The sequence below is a fragment of the Cervus canadensis genome, chromosome 20 (genome assembly GCF_019320065.1).
Source record: "Cervus canadensis isolate Bull #8, Minnesota chromosome 20, ASM1932006v1, whole genome shotgun sequence".
In the NCBI taxonomy this organism is placed as follows: Eukaryota; Metazoa; Chordata; class Mammalia; order Artiodactyla; family Cervidae; genus Cervus; species Cervus canadensis.
Genome location: NC_057405.1, coordinates 55,327,183 through 55,354,019, shown reverse-complemented (window position 1 = coordinate 55,354,019; position 26,837 = coordinate 55,327,183). Strand labels below are relative to the sequence as shown.

Genomic DNA, 26,837 nt, shown 5'->3' with positions numbered 1-26,837 from the left:
AGTTAAAGCCTCATTGTAGTGCCTGCCTGCTTTGGTTTACTCTCTCCTGTAATGGCCTGGGGAAAAAAGAAACCACAGACTCCTTGGAGCAGAATGTAAAAATTCTGCTGTTGCAGACCAAAAGTTTCACTGTACAGAGCAACCTGCTGTGAAGAACCGTAGATCCGGCCGTTATGACCATCACTGTTCCTTCTTTAAAACCCTGAGCAATTACCAGAATGTTTTCATTGTAGTTGATACGGCCAGTCCTTATGGAGAAGTACATGAACAGGTCTCCTGTGATTGTAATTAACTGGACCTGCTGTAAGTTTGGGACAGACCAGTGCCTCTGTTGTCTAGCTGCCTAAGCCTTCAAATATGGTTTTGTTTGTTGTAGTTAGTTCCCTAGACCAGCGCTTCCTGACCTCTTTCATGCTATGACACACACAGAAGATCATAGTATTTAAACGGCATACCGAGAGCGCCCTGAGCCGAGAGTGTGCCATCTGGAGACTTCCGTCAGCCCGGGCTCTGCCCTGCTACTCCAGGGCCTTGTCATACCTACTCTAGGGCGGGCTTGGTTCTGTTTGCATCTGTGGTCCTGGGATAATGATTACCAGTGACCCCTTTAACTCTTAACAGTTGTTCCAGGTTGGACGATTAGCCTAGCCAGTTAGCCATTCTGGGCACATCCGTTGTGAAACTCTGCCTCGACAGCAGCTTGGGTTTGTCTTTGTGCATTTCCCTCATAGCTCAGTTGGTTAAGAATCCACCTGCAATGCAGGAGACCCCGGTTCGATTCCTGGGTCAGGAAGATCCCCTGGAAAAGGATTAGGCTATCCACTCCAGTATTCTTGGGCTTCCCTTGTGGCTCAGCTGGTAAAGAATCCGCCTGCAATGTGGGAGACCTGGGTTTGATCCCTGGGTTGGGAAGATCCCCTGGAAAAGGGAAAGACTACCCACTTCAGTATACTGGCCTGGAGAATTAGTCCATGGGGTCGCAAAGAGTTGGACACGACTGAGCGACTTTCACTTTCACCGCACTCTTAAATACTGGTTTGCATAGCCCCAGTCTTTCCTCAACAAGCTTTACTTTCAGCAGTAGATAAGTACTTGTTGAATTCTTTCTGTGTCAGGCACTTTGCCTACATTCGCATTTAGTCCCTCCAACATCCCCGTCAGCTAGGTGGTGGTACCTCCATCCTATAGGCCAGGATACAGGCTGAAAGAGGTAACTTGATATGCAAATTATCATATGTGAAACGAATCGCCAGTCCAGGTTCGATGCATGAGACAGGGTGCTCAGGGCTGGTGCACTGGGATGACCCAGAGGGATGGGATGGGGAGGGAGGTGGGAGGGGGGTTCAGGATGGGGAACACATGAACACCCATGGTGGATTCAAGGCAATGTATGGCCAAACCAATACAATATTGTAAAGTAAAATTAATTAATTAATTAAAAAAAGAGGTAACTTGACCTCCGTGACACAACCATCGAGGCCTGAGGCAGAGCAGCAGGGGAGGTCTGTTGCCCCTGCCAGCTTCATGCCGAGATGGTCGCTGATCGTCATGCCGTGAGGCAGTAGTGAGCTCGGTGCAGAAAGTCTGTGCTCGCCGGACGGTGGTGGGCAGGTGTGGGGAGGGAGGCGGCAGGTGGACACTGGCTGGCCCCGTCCTACCTCTGGATCGCTCTCATCTGATGACGTTTAGTTGGGAGGGTCATTGAGGTATCACAGAGAACCTCAGCTCACTTGCTGTTTTGATAATGGCTTACCCTACCTCCGACATGAAGAATAATCAAAAGTGGGTAAGTCAGTAGAGTGGTCATGAACCTTCTTGGTATAAGATTTTTGCTAATCTTCATCTGGGGAGGCATTTTGTCCTATCGTAGCAGTGACTTGGAACTCGGTGTAATTATAGGGGAAGGTCCAGCCATGACGCATGAGGACCTTTGCACTTCGTTTTGCTTTTAAAACTGTCTTATTCCTCTGAGCCAGAAAAAAAATAATTGTGATTGGATTTCTTGTCTAAGGTCATATTTTGGTGCCTTACTGCCCTTGAGGCATTCCTGAATTAGGTAAAACCTCTTTTCTGATGCCTGGGGGCTTTATTCACACCTTGGTATGCAAAGTCTAGAGGTCTCAGCCCCTCCTGTCTCCTAGGGGAGAAACTGAGTGTGTGAGACTAGTGAGACTGCCCTTGAAAAAAGAGCTTTCCTGTGCTTGCTTGCGTGACACTCACAACTTGGGGAATAAGCCCGAGTTCACATGGCTGTATCTCTGTTCACTCACTCAGTTATGAAACATTCACGAGCATCCATTCATTGTCAGTCACCATGCTGGGGGTACAGCTCATTGCGGCAGCAGGAGGTGGAAAAGCAGTTTGTCTGTCTTAGTCATCCAGGAAATACGTTTCCCTAAATTTGCATTTAATCAGATTTCTTCCTTTTTGAAATTTGACATGTTTTGTTTTCTTTTTAGCATTTCTGGCAAGGAGTCCATTATCGCTGGGCCTTTTTCATGGCCAGCGGTCCATGTCTAGATGACATTGCGGAACTGGTGGAGGCGGGAAAGGTAAGTGACCCTGGTCCCCTGGGTGACCTTCCTAGCAAGCCCGGTCAGTGGGAGCTGTACAGAGGCAGGCTCGGCCAGCGTCCACACTGCCTTATGTGCCAGATTCAAGTGCTGGGTTTTGGGCTCTGTCTCGGTGGGAGTCATAGCCACAGACTGCTGCGTTTGAGAAAGAGCGTATGCCATCTGGGGCAGCCCCCTTGGTTTATAGACGAGAGGCAGGCCCCGAGAGCTTACATGCTTTTCTCAGAGACACTTGGTTAGATGGCAGTAGAGCTGGGATCTACAGCTAGACTACTAACATTTTGATAACAGTCCTGAAAAGAAGGTGCCGTGAAGACAGTCGTTGCACAAAGGTGGGGATACCCTTGTGAGTTTACAGTTGGATTGCTTCTTGAGCTTCTGATGGTGAGTCTGCTTTGGAGGCAAGCAGATTTCCAGATGAGCAAGGGGAACAAACACTGTGACTCTCAACCTCAGTAGAACTGGACTAGACATTGGGTCGCCGGGTCTCACATCCCCAGGCCAGTATAATAAAATTGATGGCAAATAAACGGTATGTCTGAGAGGGTCAGTGGGCAGGACATGGTTCAGAATGATGGAGATTTTGGTGGAGACAGCTGGCTGGTGTTCCTATTTGAATCTGTCCTGACTTGATGGGGAGGGACTGCTCTCTAAAGCTGAGCTTTTGGGTGTCAGAAGGCCTCTCAGAATTGATGGAAGTTGAGAAAGACTCCTCAGCTACTACCTGCTTGTTTAAGTTCTTACATGGTTTTCATGGCCCAGACATGCCACCTCTGGAAGAATAACCCAGAGGGCAAATTCATATTCTGGTGCTGATATTTATGATTTTTATTGAGAAATTATATGGAATTACAGAATGGGGAAAGTTATATACCCTGAGGGTTGTATGAGGTCACAGATACAATGATTATCATTTTATAGATGAGAAAATTGGCTCGAAAGGATAAAGGGACACGTTCTGGTTTGCAGAAGTGGGACCAGCAGCTCATACTTCCTGACCCCAGTCTGTGCTTGTCGCTTCTCACCATGAAGCGGCGCGCTTGGTGCTTGGAGCTGATCTGGGACTTGAGCTTAAAATTGACCTGTCCCAGTCATTTTACGGTGGGCAGGGAAAGAGTTGGAGCAAGGCAACATGATCCTTGCTAAGCCACGTGGAAAGAGCCTCTTGAGATGGGTTTTCCCATGTTGGCACCTGCCCCTCGCTGGCTCATTTCATCTTTCCACTTTGGTTTTGGAAAAGAATGTTTTTAGGAAATTACTGGTTGCTTTTTGTGCATTTAGTTTGTTGTTGTTGTTATACTATCACAGGCAAGGAAGCTACGATAGAAAGTGGCTCATTACTCTTTCCAGAATATTTTGGTCCCAAGTTTGCATGCCTTTGCTCAGATTTCTAGGTGTTGATGTGTACTGGGTGAACAGGGACAGGCTTGTCATGACTGGAATTGCATGCCTCTCTGTAGGGTTCTCCGCACATCCCCCAGAGGGACTTATTTTATTTCTAGGAAGAAGGAGGTGAGCTGTCATCAGGTAATATGGCCCATAGTTCTATATAGTGCTGAATGGGGATGAAGCCCCATCCTTAGAGAGGTCTCCATCCTCGGAAGTCACCACACTTGTCCTAACATCTGCTCTAGACTGACCACATGCTTATCATCACTCTTTTGCGTTTGAAATATTGTGACTCTATCTAGAAATTACTAGTTATGCAACAGAGAAGAGAGGTGACTTGTGTATGTGTCCCCACTAAATCTGGTGGATACCAGGTGGCATGGCTAAAAGAGGACATAGTAGAAATAAAGATGCCCTTTGGGTGTCATGTCCTCCTCCAAGGGTGACTGAGGAGGTGGTCCTTTGGCCTTTGATCCTCTTCTCACCAGGGCCGTTTGGGCTCCTTTCTGACCATGAAGGGCTCTATGACTGTGGTGGTTGATATGTGACCCTGGACCCACGAAGAGGTCAGCTGTCCTGTGCATCCTGCTTTGTTGTGGGTGTGAGAGGTCGTTGCCTGTCTACACTGGAAAATTGGAAAGGATAACAGAACAGATCTACTTACATATTATGTGGTTAGTAAAGCTTGTTAAGTTGGATGAGGACGTTGAAATCCTTCCAGGCTTTGGCTGAGTGCTTGATGAATCTAATTAGCAGGTGTCCAATAGATGACCTGGAGTTGTTATTTGACAGTGTGCAGCCATGAACCAGAAGAGCCTACTCTTTGAAAGTGCTTTAAGTTTTTGAATGAATAATACATTTGTAAGATTCTAAATCCAAAAGGTAGGAAAAGTTATCTCACAGAATCTCCTTTGACTCCCGTCCCTCAGTCACGGGGCTTCTCCTTGTCAGACCACCACCATTACCAGTTTCTCGGGTATTCCAAAGATGTTCTGCGATTCCGTAGGGTGAAACAAAAACATGATTTGTAATTAGCACATTGACTTTAATGGGCTGAAACTGAAATTGTGCCTTATGCCTGAAGTTTATTGGCATTTTCTAAGCACGATAAACATTTCCTGTTCTTATACTTCTTAGCTAACTGTCGGTGTTGGGGTGCCTACCACAATGCGTGAAACAGCAAAAGACATGAAAGAAACTTGAATTGTTGGTTGCTGCCCCTGTGGAGAGGGACTTGGTGGCTGGAGCTCAAGTATGGGATCCTTTTGTGCACTTTGATTTTCCTGAGTATGTGTTTGCCCACCAGGTTCGTGTGTTATTAAGGCCATTTGAGTCCACAGGTCCATTCAAGAGCCTTGGTGACCACCCAGGTGTCTTGGTTGAGTGATGTTGTTCATATCTTGGTTTATTTATTTTAGCCAGCATCAGAATAGTCCCTATGCAACTATTTGAATTTAATTCAAAACTGTTACTGAGGGCTGGTAGGCATTTTGCTTTGCTCAGTAGGGTGTGGAGAGATGCGTTGGCCACGCTGAGTTGCATCCTGAGCATTGTTCACTAGAACTTTCTGCAGTGATGGTAATGGGGTAATGGTCTCTGTCTGCATTGCCTAGTGTGGTAACCACTAGCCATATGTGGCTATTGAACACTTGAAATGTGGCTGGTGCTACTGAAGGAGCAAATTGTTAGTTTTCCTTACTTTTGATTAAATGTAGATAGCCGCATGTGGCTCGGGCATGTTGGCCAGGACAGCTATAGGAGCATGCCGTAGGTTCTGAGGCAGATGATTTTCCAGACCCCTCTTGGAATGGCTGGGCCCTAATTTTGCAATGAACTGTATTCGAAAACTTTAAACTCCTTTATTTGCAACTGGATTCCTGTTCTCCCTCATAGAATGTAGTGGTTAGGGACTGAGTTACCAGGACCACTAGGAGAGCACTGTCTTGCCACATGTGGCAGGTACCTCATGGACCTCCTGGCCTTGATGCTGCTGAAGTTTTTCAGATGCGTCTGAAGTTGTTTCTGTGGGGAGATGCAGGCCGAGTTTCTCCTCTTACCTTCTGGCTCTGAGTGCCTTTTTTCAAGGGGGCCTAGGTACAGTCCTGAGATGCTTCCAGAATGGGTGTGTTTACTCCCTTGGGGAGTAGCCTCCTCCTGCGCCCTCCCCCTCCCATCTCACCTCCTAATCGCACCTCCTATCTTCCAGCCTTGAGTTTTCCATCTGGGGCCAGGGAGTTCAGAAATAGCAAGTCTGAGCAAAGGCCACCCTTTCCTTCTTCATATCTCCTTCGTTTAAGCCTCCTTTTCCCCTTGACTCTGGAAATCCTGGCCCTGTGGAGGAACTCAGAGCTACCCGTTTCCGTGAGGTGGTGGTCAGCTGTGGTCCTGCCGCCCCTGCCTTGGGCCCTGGGCCTGTCCCCCGGTGGTGGACTGGGATCGTGCCAGGGCTTTAGGTCACCCTGAGCCTCTGTCCCCTCATACTCCCCACCCTCTGATGTCAGTTTCTGTGCCTGGTAGAGGCTGTAGCTTAGGGTCTGGGGAAGAGGTGACAGACTCAGAGTTCCCTCCCCAAAGTGTTCCCATGCTGTGCAGTGATGACATCGGGGGTCCGGGATCCTCACTCTGCTCGTCTGCTAAGAGTTCTGACCTTGAATTTAGCCCGGAACCACATGCGCTTCAGTTTCTGATCTGTCCAGCAGGCTGGCTCAGAGATCCCTGGACTCCTCCCACCCCTTGTGGCTCCACTGTTCAGTGACTCCTGTGGGGAAGTGGGGGCAGAGGGAGAGCCCCCCCTGGCCGCTGGGCCTGCCTGGGGCGCCCCCTCCCCACCAGCTCTCAGCGAGAGGGTTTCTGCCTCGGAGCGGGGAGGCTTCCCCACTGCTGCTGACCGCAGTGTTCCCTGGCTGCGCCAGGGAGCCCGAGGCTCCCGCGGTCCCTGTTCTCGGGGAAGGATGTCAGGGCCTGCCTTTGTGCACTCTTTGAGGGAGGGAAGGGCCATCAGGAGAGCTTGGATTTGGGTCCGAGACTGGGACGCTGGAATGCCGCAGCCGTGGGCTCCCAGTCAGCTTCCATCCCCGCGCGCCCGCGTCGCCCCCAAGTGCAGGGTGCAGCCCGCCGCTTTATACCAGGGCTCCGCGCGGGCCGGGCTGCAGCAGTCATCGCAGCAGCGTCCCCCCGTGCCGTGGGTAACCTTTGTTTCCCCTCTGGGTTTTTGCTCTGATCCCTTTGTCCATCACAAACAAGCATTCTGGGTCTGGTGTGAGGCTGCGCGTAGACACTGCCTCTTTATGCCGTTAATCTCTGTTTGATGTCACATATTCAGCCAGCAGTGGCATTTGCCTGCCTGTTCATCGAAAGCCTCTTCTTCATTGTCACTTTCGGGAAGAGCTGAATGCCCGTTATGCCCCAGTCAGCCCCATGGGATTATCCGCCACAATGGGCCTGACCAGCCAGATTAAAGCGTGCTGTCGCCACTGGCTGCCTGGGTCATCAGTTCAGACTCTGCTTCTCTGGCCAGGTTCTAAAGTGGGTGGAGCCTGCCCGGCAGCCCCTCATTCTGGAGTGGTTCCCATAGCGCTGCTGCTGGTTGCTCCGTGATGAGTTAGTCCCTGTTGCCTCCTTTCTCGATTTCTCTCTCAGGTGCCTGCTTTGCGTGCTGCCCTGCGTCGGCACCTGGCACTTAGAAGGAAGACGCTTACCCTCTGTGGAGTGGGTGGATGTGCCCCCGACTGACACAAGTCAGGAACCCTAAGCATAAGGCAGAAGGTTGTAGTGATTCCCTCTCTGATGTGCAGAAAACTCTTCTCCCCTAGAGATTCTGATGGAGTTGGTCTAACAGGAGACCAAGAACTCTGCATTTTAAGCATGCATTCAGGTGATTCCTTTTCAAGTAATCAGCATCCAGAAAGCAGTGTCCCAGTGGCTGGGTTCATAAGGTTCTGGGTGGGACATGCTGGAACAGCTTGGATGCTTTCCACTCTTCTAGCAGAAAAGCAAGTAGGTTTCCTCCAACAGGCTGGCTCAAATCTGTTCTGTTCACAGTGGCTGCCACGTTGAGGTCATGCTCAGCTTGCTGGGGAGGGCCACAGTTATAAACCTGTGGTGTCCTCCATAGGTGCAGTGGGAGTGGTGGCCTAGGGACCACGCGTGGGCTATCTCAGTGACCTGGACACAGCCTGGATCCTGAGCCGGCAGGGTCCATTAACATGGCTGGCAGGCCAGCCAAGATGCAGGCTGTGATGAATCCAGATAATCCTTGGTTACCTTTCTCTCCCCTTAAGATTTTGGGAGTAGATATAGAAAGCAGCTGATGATGTACAGAAGGTTTAGTGTATAGTGGGGAGAGCAGACACTCTGGTACCAGCTCAAAGCCTGTCTTACCACTCAACAGTTATGTGACGTTGGTGATTTAACTCTGTGCCTTAACATAGCCATCTGTAAAAAGGGAGTAACAACAGTACCTACCTCATGAGGTGGCTGTCAGGATTAAATGAGGTAAGATACATAGAGCACTCAGAGTGCCTGGCACGTAATGAGGACTTTTGGGGTCTGAGATCCTCTCTGGTGGCAGGGCTGTGAAATTCACACAAAGGGAAGGCCCATCTGAACACCGCAAGAGCATGTGCTTCTTCCTCTTGTAAAAGGGTCGCAAGATGTAAGCTCATGCCTTCTGACAACTGATTCCTGCCTGTGGAGCAGTGGGAGCTAGTTCACTGAGATGCCAAGTGGATAGTTACTGATTTTTGCTTGAAGTTTTAAAAAGGATGAGTTCAGTCAAATGGGTGCGTGGGGAGAGAGAGCGCTAACTGGTCCCAGTTTCAAAGGCAGTTGCTGGCAGCGCTAACGATACACCACACGGAGCCAGCAGTATTCGAGCCTTTAGGAGCTGGCGTTCCTGTACATTCTAACCAGCTCTGCAGCTCAGCAAAGCCCCCTAGGGCAGCTCCAGCCGCAGATGGGCCCACAGAAGACTCTCACTTCCCAGTTATCCTACTCGTTTTCACCTAAGTGACATTTATTAAGCTCCTGCTATGTGCCTAACCTCGTGCTGGGTATTGTGGGGGTACAGAAGACGTGGCCCGAACCACGATGCACGCAGCTCTGGTCAAGTAGATATGCCGAATATTTAACAACCTTTATACAATCTGTCCCTATCCTGCACACTGCCTGCACAGTGGGAACCTTTGGGTGCCTCCTTTGGTGTCGGCCACACAGGACAGCGTGGCTGAGATGTGCGTTCAGCTCTAGAGGCGGTCTGTGAAGAGGCCACACGGATCCTCTGGACACGCTGCAGACCATGGGTCAGGCAGGCGTGGGTGAGACCTAGGCCGGACACGTAGATGTCACAGGGGAGAGGCGGGGGTGGGGGACAGGAGAAGCAGGGGGGCAGCAGTGCAGTTGTGGCCTGGCCCACTGTGAGCTCCTGACTGGGGGGCACCACCCAGACCCGAGAGAGGTCGGCCTGGCTGACGACCCCAAGAAACTAAGTTCACACATATCTATGGTGAGCGATGCAGGTTTTCTTACCCACCGGTCAACCTTTCTTGTGTTTTACAGATTCAGCCAGTTATTGAAAAAACCTTTCCATTTTCTAAAGTTCCAGAAGCCTTCCTGAAGGTAGAAAGGGGACACGCACGAGGAAAGACCGTCATTAACGTTGTTTAAATAAACATAATCAGTTGTTAAATAATCAGTTTGGTGATTATTGGCTCTCTTACTCGGTGAGTGCCCGCAGGCCCCAGCTTTTTTCCAGCCATCCCTTTCCAGATGAGACTGCAAGTTCCATGATATAAATGTAAAAAACACACCCCTTCTTGCCAGTTCTGAGCCGGGCACAGAGATTTTACAGTCACACTGCCACCCTCGGCCATCCCCTTGCACTGCCCAGGGCTTTCTCCCGGCGCCTGCCACGCCTGCCCATCTGCCAGCCCTGCCTGTGCCAAGCGCGAGGGACACGCACGTAAGTAAGGACACGATATGAAATGTCCGCACGTGGGCTTGTCTGTAAAGTCAGTGAAAATTGCCTGTCGTTTTCTTTCACAGCACGTTGACAAACTGTTGCGGCACTCTCTGTTCTAGCATCTCAAACCGTTTCACCATCTTAATGTTTGTGAGAGAGTTAAAACTCCAGCGTGTGGAGGAGTGGTCGCATGAAGCGCTTCCTGAAGCTTCTAGACTCATCACTGAGTACTCTTCAGAGTGGCCAGGCTTTCCTTCGGTTTTTATTCCTCTGCTCTGGAGCGGTCCTCACGGCCCTGAGTTCTGAATCTCTCAGGGGCATATATAAGAATCTAGCCGGTGATCTGGTTCATTCCTCTCTTAGAGAATGAAAGAAGATGTTTGAGTTTCTAACTTCTTAAAGCCCTTACTTTTGTACATAAGAGAGCTAGTCCTGTTTCAGCAGTGGAAACATGCTTCTCTGGGAACTCTTCTGTGGAAATGACAACCCTTCCACTGGGGCCCAGAGTTCTCCGCTCTGACCTGCCCAGAAAGCCCGTTGCGGCTGTTGAGTCTCTAGTCTGTGCCCTCCCTTCATTGGCGGTAAGTGTCCACCTTGCTGCTCCTCCTCCTCACTGCTCCTCAGCCACTAGCGTTCAGCTTCTGACAGAGACCTGGGTGAGCGGCTTTCTCCTCGGTGTCTTCCTGCTAGACGCTCATTTGTAGTGTGTCGGATGAAGGCTCTTCTCTAGAATTACTATACAAATTGACCTCAGAAGAAAGAGGTTCTTCCAGCTGTAAATAAGCCACTTGTGACTTCTCAGAACGTCAGCCCTGGTGCCTGGAGGGCTCCCAGGTGGTAGTGAGGGGGCATCTCCACTCAGAAGGGTGGCGTGTGCCCTTTTACCCCCGGGTCTGAAGTGAGGGCAGTCAGAAATCTCTGTCCTTAATCCAGCAGCTCTGAAGCCCGCCATGTCGTGATCAGACATTTATTTCTGATCTGTCCCTAACCCTGTTCGGAGGGCTCCTGAATGGATCCATTCAGATTTTATCAATACAGTTAACCAGAAACAAGTTTATTTGAGAGAGAAATTCAACACACACTAGACAGCCTTACCCCCACTGTACTGTAGGCAGTGAGGTGCATAAAGGCCTAAGGCCGGCGCTGTGCCCCCGAGAACAGGACAGACATGTGCGAGCAGACTTAAATACTGCCGGGAAAGCTACTGATGACCGTCATTGCCCACCACAGACTCTAGAGGATCAACATTTTACACTGGGAACACACTGGAATAGATGGACAGGAGCACCAGGATTCAGTGACGAGGACAATTTGGCCAGTGAGCGGCTCAGCATTTTCAGTCTTCACTGAAATGCTCGCTGCATTTTAGGGTCCTCAGTCCCAAGATTCAGTCAACAGGGATTGCTTACAGCCTCCTTCCCTCTCTTCTTTCTGGAGAGACCCGCTGGTCATCCTCTTGAGCCTTCCACACCTCAAGTGTCTGCTTCCTGAAGTAAGTGATGGGAGGCCACCCCCAGTGGTCAGAGCAGCGGTGGGGCCCTGGGGCCTCCCGTGCAGGCCTCGCGCCAGTGAAGCTGGTTAGGAGGGGGGAAACTGGGCTAAAAGATCAGAGTGGAGCAAAGGCCTGCTTCACACTGCAGAACTAGCTGTAGGCGAGTGAGGATGGGCTATAGGTTAGGTCATGATCATACTCACATGTGACAGTCTAGAGCGGCCCACAGGTGAGTGGGAATAATGCAGGTCCTGCTAATAAACGTTACTGGACGTGGACATGATATCTTTGTAAATTTGCTAATTTGTAATATTAACAGAAACCTACTTGGTTTATATTTAGTTCCTTAAAATAGGTCTGAACAGCTAAGGTTTTCCCCACTTTACAGCATAATTAATGAGTCCAGAAAACAGAGGGTCAGGGACCAAAATTACAGGCCTAATAAATGATTTCTTCTCAGATGCTGAAGTGTCCTCCTACCTTACAAACTTGAGCTTCTGTCCTTCGCTTTAAAGTTTACAGGACTTGTAGGCCTGCAAGGTCGGTAAGTTTGTTCTCTATCTTTGGAAATAATTTAAAACGTACATCGTCTCTTAAGGTCTTAATATAACTTTTTCCAAAAAGCACCCTAAAGCTGCTAAGGAGGCACCCTGTTTAAGCAGCTCCTGAAAGGAAAGGGAAGAAACAAGAGGACAGATGATCGGTTTTAAATGATCACAGTCTTTTGATGAGAGGTTGTCCTGGTCATGGGAACGTGATTCAAGAGGACTTCAGAGTTGTTGAAGGAACAGGTCTACTCTCTTCTTCGCGCTTCCAGCAGCAGACCTTTTTTTCTTTCTTTCTGTTTAAGTAAGGTAGCTCTGGAAGACCTCCAGAAATATTCTTCCTGTGTTCATTATTCGGGTCTACAGGACTGTGGCTTCCCACACTTGTGTTAGCTTCTCTTTGCTGACAGTGTTGAGGATAAGGTGATTTTGATCATACTGTGTACCCCCTGAAAGAAAGAAAAGGAAAATGATGAAAGGAAATGTGAAGGAGCTGTAGCAAGACAGTTTATCAGAACACCAGGGTAACAAGAGTAAACGGTGTAAAATTACGTGCCTTGAGGAAACCAAACGGGAAGGAAAGCCCAGATCTGCCTCTGAGGACTAAGAGGCTCCACCCTCTGGGGGTGATGTGTTAAAGCCCCATCAGAGGACGTCAGCAGCTCCAAACTGATGTCCCGCCTCCCTGGGCTCCTGTTCCTACTCAAGTCTTAAAAGCTAGTCCATGGTCACTCTAAAGATCTGTGAAACTGGGAGGAACAGGAAAGAAGCTAGAGATGGGAAAGGAGCAAAGATGGTGACAGATATTCAGTGGAGGAATCGTGGATTTGAGATAGCAGTGGAAGAAAGCAGTCGGCCTCAGCAGTGGAATGGTCATCGGGACAAATTCTGCATCAACAATGAACAGTGGTTGTATTAGGTCAGAGGGGAGGTTTGAGTGACACCTGGAAGTATAGTAGGCAGAGCGCATTCCCACTTCTGGGAATCCACAGGCTGTGGTGCATAAAAACCCACAGCATTTAATATGCTGAGTTCCACTGAACTGTAAAACAAACCAACACAGTTTCCATGAGCTCCCTTTCACCAGAGTATTTTCCAAAGGTGCTTACTAGATATTTCAGATTCTTTAGTGTTAAAAATTAGCCTCATGGCCTCTACTTTCAATGGAGAAGTATCATGGACAAAAGAAAGGGTCATTTTTTTCCCCCCTAGTGTGGCATAAACATCCTTTCAGGTACTTTTCAGCAGAAGCCTCTGTACCAATTGTTATAGCATCTAGGACTCTGTCAGAATTAAAATCTGCTCATCTCAATGCAGGGTGAGTGTGACTGGTATTGAAATCATTACTGCAGCCTTAAGCCAAGAGGAGTCAAACATTCTTACTGTCTTTTAAAACCTCCAAAAGGTCTGAAAAGTTACATAGTAGGTTTTGATAGGGAAGAAAATCATCTCTTGTGTCCCTCTTGTAAGAAACTGATTTATCTTGATAACTGAGCCCCTCTGCACAGCTAGATATAGGACAGAATACAAAGGCAAGATGCCCTGGGCTTTTAATGCTTAAGTTTGCAGTGAGAGAAAGTTACCGCCACCATAAATCCTACGGTCTCCACTGAGGCACACACACTGTACTCCATTGAGATGTCAGGAAGTATTATCTTAAGGTCACAACACACTTTTTCATTCTTCAAGTTTATAGTATCTTAAACATACTTCCTGTGCATATCATAATTCTAGAGTTATGACAACTAGAAAGTTCTCAAAAAATAATTTGATTCATTCTTCTGCCTTTGGGGAGAATTAAAATCATCTCAAACTTTGATGTTTTTAAAGTTAGTATGAATCAGCTTACACTGTTGTGTCTTTGGTCTGAAATAATATATAGATGTCTATCAAAATATCAGGATATGGGTTAAAAGGAATAAATCTTGTAATATTAGTAGGTAACAAATGGTCAACAGCTGTAGCCAAGGAAAGTCAGTCTCCTATGAAGTGCCCTGAAGAGAGATGTATCTCTGTCCTGCCTGCACAGGACGTGGGTTTGTGGGCCTGCTCTGTCTTGTCCACAAGATGGCATCGTTCTCCCACATTCGGAGACATTTAAACCCAGCTGAACAAGATAGCAAGGGACTACTGCCGCTACCGTGCTCGACACGCAGAGAGGTCACAAATAGACCAGAACGGTATCCTTATTCCAAAGGCATTGGACTAATTTGTGTTGCATTTTAGGAAGTGACCTTGAAGCTTTAAAGCGAAGCCCCTAAGGAGAAAGTTCCTGAAGCCCCACAGTCCTTTTCAGAGTCAAGATAGAAGCCAGGTGTCCTTACTCCTGGTCAGCTGCCAGCATAGCAAGTGGGGGGAATCCCATATGCTTGGAGCTTCCAGAGTGTGAGCTCTCTGAAGCCAAGGTACTGTCCTTTCCCACCCCGCCACTTTGGTATCCCCAGTGTCTGGCACAGAGCTGGTCACATAGTGGGTAAGTGGGTACCCAACAAGTACATGTTGAAAGAATAAAAGAAATGCTCTTAGAGTCTAGCTCAGAAAGATCACAATGACCTTAACCCTGGACGCAGGAAGCGAATCACACTGTAAGAAGCACTAGCCCATATTTTCCTCCACATCTGTGTTTCTGATTTAGTCACATTTCTTTGGCTTCTCTGGAAGTGTTGAAACTATCTTGTATAGACTGAGGAGCTCCAGTTTCACAAGTTGATTCAAATAAGAATTAAGATAGTGACTCTTAACAGTTTGAACCTCAGGCTGATCATCTATAAAATGGGTATCTTACTTGTGTACATATTGACAAGTCTGTTGTGCCAGCCTACAGTGCATTTTAAAATGTAACCATTCTCCTGCTTGCATTTTATACAAGGTACGATGTTGGGCCCCATCCAGCCTGGAGTCAGACAGGGCTGAGTTTTGCTCCGTCAGTGTAGTGCCCTGCCTCCGTCTCAGTGACCTCGGTTTGCCTCTGAGTCTCTGTGACCTCAGACCCCACTGGGAGGTGACTTGACCACTCTTCCCCGCCACAGATCAGAATCAGCGGCCACCAAAGCCCCTGATGGAAATGTTCAGGCTTATTCTCCATTTTCCATAAGTTATTTTAAAACAGCTAGAAGCTATTTCTTTAATCCTGTATCTTAATTTTTAATGACAGCTTTGGTCTAGAGCCCTGACTCAAGTAAAACTGAGCCAACTTTCTAGCCACAATTTAAAACTGTGTGTGTGGTATTAGTACAGTTCCACTAAATTTACAAACATCGCCACACTGGCTTCCTGATACGGAATAGAAAGTCTCCATTAATAATTTAAAGCAAAATGACCCCATATGACACGAATAAAATGCGCTGTCTTCATTTGCTTGTCAACAGCGACAGGAGTTCACTAAATTCCCATGTCTACATTTGCTAAGTTTTTTTTGCTTTATTTTAAAATGATCATCAGTAGTCCTCCCAGACAGGCAGCATGGGCATTATCCGCAACCCTGTCAGAGATGCAGGGCTCTACCCCAGATCTCCTGAGTCAGGACCTCCGAGGGCGGGGGACCAGCAATCTGTGTTTTAACAGCCCCTCCAGGAGATTCTGATGCAGATAAAGTTGGGAAACCACTCACCTAAATAAGCGTATTTGGTCTTCTCCAAGCACCATCAGTTCACTCTGGAGTAACTTCACTGAACAAATGTTCAGTTGAAATCTCTGGCTGTGTTTGTTGTTTAATTCCTTTTCAGTCTTAGATTTTAGGTTACATGCATGTTCATGAGCATCATTTTAACTATACAGACTGAGACCATAGCCTTTTAACTTGTGATCTTTAGTCTGTTGTAATAAATAGTTTAAAGTTGGCCCATGTCCAGATTCCACCTCGGCACTGTGGGTGTGGCCAAACTGACTCACGCCTCTGAACCTCAGTTCTGAGGGGCTGTAAATTGGGGAGGGGAGGGATAACACAGGCCTCTGAGGGCTGCTGCGAAGATCACACGAGATGACGTGTGTACAGTGTTTATTTAGCACTGAGGCTGGCACAGCATAAGGGATCCCTTACTATTAACAGTGTTCCCGATTTCAAAAGTAGAGCTTTTTAGATAACTAAAGACAGACACAACAAGGCAGATAGGGGAAATAATCCTTACCTTTGATATCTAAAACCAGATTTGGCTTAAGCTTGCTGTAGATCCTGCCGTCAGGCTTCATGCTCCAGAACTGACTGTCGGCGTTCTGTTCGAGCGCCAGGCCCAGCTTCGAGCCGGAGGTTACGAGGCTCCCCACGATGGTCAGGCAGCAGTCTTCTGCTATCTGCTCAGTGGAAAGGACAAGGCGTCTTATACATGGAGGGACATACATTCAAGTACCCTTGTAAGCAGTTCCCTGGGTAAGCTGATTTTTAAACTTACCTTAGTTCCCAGCTTCATTTATACGTATTTCAGCTTTTAGCCATGGTAACTGGGATCAAACAAATATTTATGCCCTTCGTTTCGGATGACATCAGTAATGGAAAGTTCTCAGTTTTTGTCCTTTGTAAGAGACTTAAGCCCTTTGTGAGGTCCTCTGGTTTATTAGTAAGGGGAGCCTCAGAACACTAAAAGTGCCCATTGTTTACTTCCCTCCCCAGAAAGGACTATGATCTGCATCTGGGTCAGTAGCTAAATCCCCTCTGACGTATCTACCCTGCTAAGCCTGAGCCTTCCAGCATATGATTGTATCTCTAATTTTGAAGGCTGCTGTAGCACTGAAGTTGCTAAAAGGGCATTTTATCATTTTAAAGCTTGGAATTCCATTTATTCTCTTGTCTTCCTTCATGAGAAATGTCTAAAATTTTCTTCAAAAGGCATGCTATCCAACTATAAAGTGTATGAGTGTGTTCTAATACAAAAATCTTATGGGTTCTTCTATGAAGTGAATCTACCTTTAACATATAAACAAGGTATGGTAGCCATATTCATATGACATTCACACAAATTGATGTAGAAAATGCTTTTGAAAAGTATACTATTCCATGTTGAGATAAAAGGATTCTGATAATCTAGTACATTTTACTTTTTCTCACTGACTGGACTACTGAATTCAAAGTTGTTAAATAGTATCTGTGAAATGTTCATTAGAAATAACTGCTGGAAGATAACATTTCCTTGAATTAAGGTAATTCACAGAAGTTGGCTTGTTCAGTTCAGTTCAGTCACTCAGTCATGTCTGACTCTGCGACCCCATGGACTGCAGCTCGCCAGGCCTCCCTGTCCATCACCAACTCCCAGAGTTTACTCAATTTTCATTGCATCAGTGATGCCATCCAACCATCTCATCCTCTGTCGTCCCCTTCTCTCGCCTTGAATCTTTCCAAGAATCACCATCTTTTCAAATGAGTCATTTCTTCACATCAGGTGGCCAAAGTACTGGAGTTTCAGCTTCGACATCAGTCCTTCCAATGAACATTCAGGACTGATTTCCTTTAGGATGGACTGGTTGGATCTCCTTGCAGTCCAAGGGACTCTCAAGAGTCTTCTCCAACACCACAGTTCAAAAACACCAATTCTTCGGTGCTCAGCTTTCTTTATAGTCCTACTCACACCCATACATAACTACTGGAAAAACCATAGCTTTGACTAGACGGACCTTTGTTGGCAGAGTAATGTCTCTGCTTTTTAATATGCTGTCTAGGTTCATAACTTTTCTTCCAAGGAGTAAGCATCTTTTAACTTCATGGCTGTAGTCACCATCTGCAGTAATTTTGGAGATGCCACTGTTTCCCCATTTATTTGCCATGAAGTGATGGGACCAGATGCCATGATCTTAGTTTTCTGAATGTTGAGCTTTAAGCCAAATTTTTCACTCTCCTCTTTCACTTTCATCAAGAGGCTCTTTAGTAGTTCTTCACTTTCTGCCAGGAGGGTGGTGTCATCTGCATATCTGAGGTTATTGATATTTCTTCTGGCAATCTTGATTCCAGCTTGTGCTTCATCTAGCCCAACATTTCTCATGATGTACTCTGCGTGTAAGTTAAATAAGCAGGGTGACAATATACAGCCTTCATGTACTCCTTTTCCTATTTGGAACCAGTCTGTTGTTCCATGTCCAGTTCTAACTGTTGCTTCTTGACCTACATACAGATTTCTCAAGAGGCAGGTCAGGTGGTCTGGTATTCCCATCTCCTTCAGAATCTTCCACAGTTTATTGTGATCCACATAGTCAATAAAGCAGAAATGTTTTTCTGGAACTCTCTTGCTTTTTTGATAATCCAATGGATGTTGGCAATTTGAGCTCTGGTTCCTCTGCCTTTTCTAAAACCAGCTTGAACATCTGGAAGTTCACAGTTCACATACTGTTAAAGCCTGGCTTGGAGAATTTTGATCATTACTTCACTAACGTGTGAGATGGGTACAATTATACGGTAGTTTAAGCATTCTTTGGCATTGGCTTTCTTTCGGATTGGAATGAAAACTGACCTTTTCCAGTCCTGTGGCCACTGCTGAATTTTCCAAGTTGGCTGGCATATTGAGTGCAGCACTTTCACAGCATCATCTTTTAGGATTTGAAATAACTCAACTGGAATTCCATCACATCCACTAGCTTTGTTCGTAATGATGCTTCCTCAGGCCCACTTGACTTCACATTCCAGGATATCTGGGTCATGAAGATCTTTTTTGTATAGTTCTTCTGTGTATTCTTGCCACCTCTTCTTCATATCTTCTGCTTCTGTTAGGTCCATGCCATTTCTGTCCTTTATTGAGCCCGTCTTTGCGTGAAATGTTCCCTGGCTTTTTCAGTGCCTCTGTATTAGTTATTTCTGTTTCTTTGCTCTTCTCTAAACATCTAAAAGGTATATGTCTGTTTACAGAAAGGATGATTCTCCCTCAAGCACAACAGACCTAGCTAACAAGTTGTCTTCCTTTCACAAAGCTGTATGCCTCCTGCTGACTCATGGGCACCAGTATTAAAAAAAAAAAAATCAGAAGTGAACAGTCAAGCCCATAAAATCAGAGTTAAAAAGAATATCTACAATAGAAGCATGCGTTCTCTCATAAATCTTACTATGCTCAGCGTTTAAACGTGCATTATGGTGGGAGTGATAGGAGGGAAATTACAAGGCATGACAATTAGGAAACAGAGTGTGTTTACACGGGGTGGTATCTCGTCACTCTTCACCTAGTCTACGGGGTCCTCCAAAATGCAGACCACGAGTGATCTGTGTTGATAGTGATGGGGCTTAGAAGTTTATTTCTGTAACAAGAAGGTGAAGGTAAAATGGGAGAGTAACACAGACACTTCCTTCTTCCATTTCTGTATAAAAGTCAAGTAAGTATAAAGGTTGTTTCTTGGATCAGTGCTAGATTTACTTCCTTTTTAGGTTCCTTGACTGTTTCTATCAGAGCTAAGAAGTATTTTCATGAAAAATGTTCCAACTTATTTCCAAAAGAGCTCTGGAAATTGTGAAGTAGCATCTACTTGAAGAGAGATGCCCTTACAGACCCTTGTCTAACCCCAAATCTCACCCTGCATTTGATGCATCCTTCTTGATAAATCCAAATCTGGTCATCGGCACCAACATCCTCCATGACCTGTATTCTGAGAAGCTTCAGATCCTCTAGGTTTCCATTGGTTGACATGAATAACCCTGTCGCTTTGTTTCGAAGTCTAAAATAAATTCGTTTCTAGAAGATAAGAACCCAAGCGATAGTCACTTACACATTGTATTTTAGAAGCACTGAACAAGCATCAACAGCAGGGGCAGAATCCAGAATGAATAACTGCTGTCTCTGAGAGTTTCAGAGGCTTTAGGATTTTCTCAGTGAAGAGAAATTGACAGAATTTCAGAGTGCCTGGGGCTGGGAGCTGCCTATGGACAAGCCAGGGCTTGGGACATACCATGTTTTGATGTCAGATGTAATAACATTTCTGAAAGCAGTCATAACCTTTTTTGTACCAGAAACATAGCCCAGATTCAGAAATTCTCAGGGGGTGGGGTGGGAGAGAAGCCAATTTCAAACTAATTGAAGCTAAAAAGTTAATTATATTTACAAAAAAAATTTCAGAGAAAAGTCTATTCGAAACACCCAGAAGAAGAAAATACCTGAACAAAAGGTCGTAGAGAACCTATTTGGTGACAGCCACTGAATTCATACCAATTAGGTACTTCTGCTGGTGACAGTAGGAACTGTCGGCCCCTGTAATTGCCATATTCGTAAGTAACCCATCTGGAAAACAAAAGGGGATGACTGCAGTAAGTGGCAATGTCCATTTAACAATGAGCTCCAATTATATTTTCAGAATGTTTGGATTTTTAGGCTGAACTTTTATATAATACTTCAAATATACATTGGAGGATTAAAAAAAAAAAAGGAAACTACCTTATTTTCAAAAACAGTTACAGCACCCATTTCTTGACAAATAGCAAACTCAGGGTACATGAGTATTTATGCCCCAAAGTTCCACTCTTGAAGAGAAGTAGGTAGGTTTTTTTTTCCAATAAGGCAATGAGCTAGAGTTGGTCTTTTGGCAGGACAGCCCAGTAATAATAATAATGGACCTTTATTTAAATGGTTAATACTTGTAAGGTTCTTATACATAATAAGTGTTCCATAAGGGTTAGATAAAAATAAATAATAAAATTTTGTTTAAAATGAGAATAATCTTCCTCAGTCCAGAAAACTGCTAAAGACCTAAACCACTGAGGTCTGTTCCACACATGAAGTAGGAGTTCCAGCACAGACCAATATATCCTCTTGGGCTGATATATTATGTATCGAGGAAGAATGTTCTCTATTTTTACTCCCGGAACTCTAAAATGTTATCATTTGAGCCATTTTATCATAAAAACAAAATTTAAACCTGTTGGGAAAGAATGTCACATATAACTATCACCCTAATAACCTATATTTGTTTTTTAAATAGCTATAGTCCACTCCAATGTTTGATGCCTTCAGACTATACCTATTGTTTTGGTGAGTGAAAGAAAAACACTTTCTTAAAAACATATTACGCTGATAGTCTGTATTCATTTTTATGCCTTAATTTCAGAATTATTCAAAGCTGAGAAAAATCTTCTCATGTTGATCTTTAATCGTTTAGCATATAGCATCTGTTGGTCACTCCTGGCTGAAGGAAAATATCAACCCTTACTCTAAAATTAAACGACTTGGTCTTTCAAAGGGGTAAGCAAAATCAGTGCTCTTTCCTACTTGCTAAAAAAAATACTCAATAGATTTATTATAATGTTCACCTAGGAACTGTAACATTTTTCAAAGTTCTTACCTTAAGTCAACTGAAAATCTGAATGAAGAGATGATGCCCCACACATGGCTTTTCCAAATAGGGAAAGTATACTATTGAGGGAGCATAAATACTAACCCTTACAGAAAATAAAGGGTTATACATCAATTTGGTTAAGGTAACATAGAAAAGAAATATGGTCAAACTTAATTTTTAAAGTCTACTGAATAAACAGGTAACTCACTTACATGCCACCAATCACCTGGACAGAGCGTATGTGCGTATTGAATCCCAGGGATCGGAGATTAACTATTTCTGTATTAAATTCAATCTTTTTTCCTTTGAAGTCTTCTCTTTCAAAAAGAATAATTGTTGGCTCAGAAAATTCCTATTTAGGAACAAAATAATGTTTTATTACTCCTCCTTGATGTTAACTGGAGCTTATGTGAAAATCATCTTGTTTCAAAGACAAAAGCACAAGATCTGGCCAGGAATTTGACGGCTTGCAAATTCCCTTTCCCAGAAAGTTTGGGTGTTTATATGCTCCAAAGCTAAAAAGAGGAAGAATGGAGGGCAGAAAGTTTTTCCCTTGCATAGAAAGGCAGGTAAATATGAAGTGTTATAAAATGGGGAAAACAGCCCAGGCATAAAGAAATAGGTGTATACACCTGAACTGTCAATTCTAATGGAATTTATTTTCAACTTGGCTGTTCTCTATTGAGATTAGGGGGCGCTAGAAAGCCAAGGAGATATAAATGGTGAGGAGTTGGGGGCGATGGTGATCTTTGGGGTTGAGTGGCAACTTGGGCTGATGAAGGAGCCTTCCACTTATATGCATTTTCACATGTCTTTTGGTGGTGGTGGTTTTTTAACTGTCAATGAGACAGTGATTCTGTATACTGCCAAACTTCCCTGTAGGAATAATTGTTAGGAAGAGGGAGAAAACAGGATGGGCACCCCATGTTCAGATGATCACTTAAAGAGGATGGCAGCACAGAGGTCCACTGATTTTCAGGAAAGTTGGCTGTTTATGCTTGTTTTTCAAATCACAGACCTTTATGACCCTAGACTAAGCTCCAATGATGATAATCCTAAAATCATAAAATGATATATCAAAAATTCTCCAACTTGCTTAAAAGTTTTGTGGCAAGGGTGTGGTATCTAACTGCTTTGTTTATGTACTCTGCCTTGATGTGTGGAAAGACCAATAAACAGATCAGTGTGCAGAGGTGGTCTGTATGGTCTTGAAATTATGTAAAACATAGAAGGAAAACTGTAGTAGTATTACTTTGTACTTTCACTGCACTTTGGTCTGAGATGGCATGCCGAAACATACCAAGCACTCTAATTTAGTGACAACAGCCTAATGATTTTGATTATGTCACAGTTAAAACATATGTTCTGAATAGGCATAAAATGTACATTTCTTCATAATCAAAACTTAAAAGAATATCAGTGCCAAAAGTTATGTGAGCATATATGTACTAAGTTCTGGCTGAAGGAAAACATTTGAAAGCTTTACATCTGAAGTGGGTTTGTTTTTATTATTTTTAACAATATCTGTAGGTAGCTCTTAGAACTCCAGGCAGGTTAAATATCCAATTTTTAGGTTTTTTGTTATTTGTATGTTAATGAATCTTACCACATTATCCCATATTCCATTGCTACTATTTTCACATCTCAAGAAAGGTCAACATTTTTGTTATGTGAAAGGGCAGGAGCGGATGAGAAAAAGCCAACTCACACATATGTTCTTTCTACCTTTAACACTAAAATCACCAACTACACATTGCAAGCTTTTTATCAGCTACCAAATACTGTTTCCCAAACTGTCAGTCCCCAGACCTTTAACATCTGAACATTATCTTATAGTTTTGTTCTACTGAATATTGCTTTGTGTCAAAATTAAAGATTTCTGGTCAAAGAGGAGCACTATAGTCTGGATTAGCACATACATGATAAACTGGGGAAAGTAATTTGATTACAAATCTCTAAAACAACAGAATAAATAGATTTTACAACTATAAGGAATTTCTGCAAGTCAATAATGACAGAAAACTAAAGAGCTGGGCAAAGGATATAAGCAGAAACCCAAGTGACTAGTAACTAAGATTCTTTCAAAGTGACCAAAGTTAGAATGTCAGACTACTCAGTAATGGCAATGACACCGGAAATAGGAACCCACACGCACTGCCAGCCACAAAGTAAAGTGGTGGAATTGGGCAATACTTAGTGAAAGTGCATACTCATGCACATGAAATCCAGTAAATCCCCCTTTAATCTGTATTCCCCAAGGACTCCCTCCCAGGGTGATCCATTATGCTGTATGTACATCTGGTTATTGACCAACATATTGTATGTACATATTACATCATGTACACACATGAGACTCTAACTAAGATGTACATACAGCATAATACATGACTCTTAAAAATTTTTAAGTAATGTTTATAACACAATGAGAACTATAGCATAATATTGTATATAAAATAAAAGCCTTTACACATATTTTTATGCAAAATACATTTTATAAGAATATCCAAACTGTACCCCAAACACATTAGAGTGGGTGCCTATAGAGGTAAAGGCAGAGAAATAGGGGTCAGGTATGAAATGGGAAAACGAGACAGAGGGCCTTGAGCTGGCTCATTAGAGTGCAGCAGGACTGACCCAACACTGCCCCTCACGTCTGACGAAACAGCAAGTGAAGCCAATTTACATTTTAAAGATCTGCAAAGAGACCAGGGAGGAAAGTTCCACATGGAGTTATTTTTTTCTGCCTCCAAATTGTCCATGAGGAAGTCTACCTGCTGGTGCCCTCGCTCTGACTCAGCTTTGTGACCATACCTCTCTGTTAGCACTGTATTCACCCTGAGGTACTTACAACATCTATAAAACGAAGAGACTTGAAGGTTGCTCCAGGTTGGCATCCCATTGCAGACAGCGAAGGATAGTGGCCTTCCTCCAACACGTACTGATTACCAGAGAAATTTTCTCCGTCATATGCAACCCAGCTACAAAGGAAAAACCACACACATGTACAGTGTATAATCTGAGTCTGCCTGGTCTAGAAGTCTGAGTTTTAGAGGTAACCTGCCATTCAATAAACACAATGCTTCTTATGGCTAACAGTGTTCTCTCTCCAAAAATATCTGGGTATATTTACTGCATTTCATCTTGTAGCAAATTAATAATCATAATAACTTTGCCTTTGGGAAATAAATTTGTTTTTCTCCATGAAATGATTCATGCTTTCACCTTTCCACCTTCCAGCGCTCCTTGCTCCTCTCATGGTGCCACCATTCTACTACAGGCCAAGGTGGTTTTGTCAAGCCCTTGAAGCGTCTCATACACTAATCCTCAGTGTATGATTAAAGGCATTACTAACACTACTACTATTACTATTATTTGATTTAATTCTTCATCACCTTTTGCATAGATTGCTCTAAAGGCTTCCTGATCCCTTCTCCTGGCTTGGACTCCTTGCCTGGCCCGTCTTGTGTATCCTGTGGTGTCCGTCTAAGCTCACATGCTGAGGGGAGTCGTCATCTAAGTCCACCCTCCCTGTCCAAAGTCACTTCCCCTTCCCCAAATACAGAGACCACCCAGCTAGTGAGGGCAGTGTGCCCCCCATCAGCCCTCCAGTCCAGCCATGCACTTGCCTAACATTCAGAATGCCTACCCTCCTCCTACCCACCTGTAAACAAATCTACCTTGGGATGAGCCTTAAGGATGACCTAGAATCCCTTGACAGATGACAGGAGAGACCTACAGTGCAGAGAACCTGATCTCAATCCCATTGCACAAGGAGGGGATGATGTTCAACTTCTCCCGCCCACCCTGACTGATGCCTGTGCCCGCTGACGTCCAGCACCCAGTCTAAAGTATACTTCAGTACTCACACCGTCTGGTACTATTTGGTGGTTGTATAGTGCCAAGCACCTACAGGTGTATTTACGTGCTGGTGTGAATCCTGTTTCCCACACTGATGGGGCTCTTCCAGTCCACTGTTTTGCTTACCTGCCTCCTAAAACTCTACAAGACTTGGTAGAGAATGAATCATCAATTTGACTTATTGTTTCTCCAAAACATTGACTGCGACCTTGAAAGTGTGGTTCCGAAAACAAGTGAATCTTTGAAAAAAGTAAACAGAAACAAGTAAACTTATATTCCTAAATATATTCATTGAGCCTTTGAAATGATGACCAAACATGACCTGTTAACTTTTGTTACAGTAAGCTGGTGTGAATTTTATAAATCCTTTAATTTTCTGTATCTGTATTAATGATTAGAATTATTAATGATTAGAAGTACTTTGGCTGCACCATTCATGACTGTTTAATTCAGAGTCATCAAAGGACAGTCCAACAATAGAGGCAGCTTTCTACAGAACATCCTATCCTGTCCTAACAAGCTGTGAGGCATTTTAAAGCTTTATTGTGGCCAAAAGTAATTGTTTACAGGTCTAACATTTATAAGAAACTATATCTTGGAAACATGTAGTGCAGTTTTCTTCCCTCAGTGGAAGTCACCTGCTGACTTGTTAGACTCTTGGGTATGCCAATAAAGGAGGCTACAGTGCTGTTTGTGCCTCTGTAATTATGGCTGTCTGAACACTTACATTAAAAAGTCTTAAATAACAAATTTAACACTTCAGTTGATGTAGAGAGTCAGCACGCAAAAGGCTTAAGTGAGAGACCATGTCAAAGAAGCCATATAAAATGTCTAATGCAGACACAGCAAATATGAAAATATATTTTATTGTTTACCACAATAACTACATGCTATTGTTTGGAATACTGATCCCAGTATATTAATATAAATAATCCACTGTAATGATATAAAGTTTAACTTTACATATAAGAACATTTTATAAGAAGTATTTAGACATGGGTCAGTGTTATCAATCAAGCCTTGCGTGATCAGTTGCTCAGTCATGTCTGACTCTCTCTGACCCTATGGACTGTAGCCCATCTGGCTTCTCTGTCCATGGGATTTTCCAGGCAAGAATATTGGAGTGGGTGTCATTTCCTCCTCCAAGAGATCTTTCCGACCCAGGGATCAAGCCCATTTCCCTGCACCTCCTGCATTGGCAGGCAGATTCTTTACCACTGAGCCACTTGGGAAGCCCCTAATTGAGCCTTACTGTAAACTTCGGCTTTGAGGCATAAAAATGGGTAAAACTAACAGCATTTCCCTAAATGTATTATTCAGCTTTTCAATGGACGGTTTCTAATTATGAAAAATAGAGACTTTGTTAAGTTACCTGATTTCGCCTCCTTGGGCCAGTGAAAGAATCCTAAGAATTTTTAAAGGGAAGAGAAAAGGAAATGAGTAGGGTAGACATCTTGAAAGTTTTTTCTCTAGACCATTAACAATTACCATTAAAAATAATCTCAGGATAGTTTCTATAATAAAATGTTTCGTGAACCAGAAGCACATATTAAGGGAATCCAAAATTCAGGCAAATGTTCTCATAGAAAAATATAACTCCTTACCAAACATATGGGTTGAACAGAGGAGATCTTACAGTTTTTGCCTCCCCAGTCCTCGAAGCTGGTATAGAAACCTTTATCCAGTATATACTGTTCTCCTGTGAAGTCAGGATTTTCATAGGCTACCCATCTAAAGAAACAAAAACACTGACTCATTACAGTTCATAGTTTACATTTGTAATAAAT

The 26,837-nt window shown here is 44.4% G+C and overlaps 2 protein-coding genes across 3 annotated transcripts in view; one reads left to right on the top strand and one right to left on the bottom strand.

Annotated features, from left to right (window-relative positions):
• RTN4IP1 (reticulon 4 interacting protein 1) overlaps positions 1 to 9,651 on the top strand; it is a 50,140-nt gene extending 40,489 nt beyond the window's left edge. The window contains exons 8-9 of the mRNA XM_043438954.1: positions 2,460 to 2,552; positions 9,519 to 9,651. Of these exons, the coding sequence (XP_043294889.1) occupies positions 2,460 to 2,552; positions 9,519 to 9,626 (201 nt within the window). The 3' untranslated portion in view covers positions 9,627 to 9,651. The remainder of the gene's footprint in view (positions 1 to 2,459; positions 2,553 to 9,518) is intronic.
• Positions 9,652 to 10,954: 1,303 nt separating this feature from the next.
• Positions 10,955 to 26,837, bottom strand: part of CRYBG1 (crystallin beta-gamma domain containing 1) — a 224,479-nt gene continuing 208,596 nt past the window's right edge. For both annotated transcript variants that reach the window (XM_043438949.1, XM_043438951.1), the window contains 9 exons: positions 26,655 to 26,781; positions 26,423 to 26,455; positions 25,177 to 25,289; positions 24,041 to 24,170; positions 21,405 to 21,544; positions 20,018 to 20,141; positions 19,440 to 19,598; positions 16,086 to 16,248; positions 10,955 to 12,407 (listed from right to left, as the gene is read on the bottom strand). In XM_043438949.1, coding sequence (XP_043294884.1) covers positions 12,319 to 12,407; positions 16,086 to 16,248; positions 19,440 to 19,598; positions 20,018 to 20,141; positions 21,405 to 21,544; positions 24,041 to 24,170; positions 25,177 to 25,289; positions 26,423 to 26,455; positions 26,655 to 26,781 — 1,078 coding nt within the window. In that variant the 3' untranslated portion in view covers positions 10,955 to 12,318. The remainder of the gene's footprint in view (positions 12,408 to 16,085; positions 16,249 to 19,439; positions 19,599 to 20,017; positions 20,142 to 21,404; positions 21,545 to 24,040; positions 24,171 to 25,176; positions 25,290 to 26,422; positions 26,456 to 26,654; positions 26,782 to 26,837) is intronic.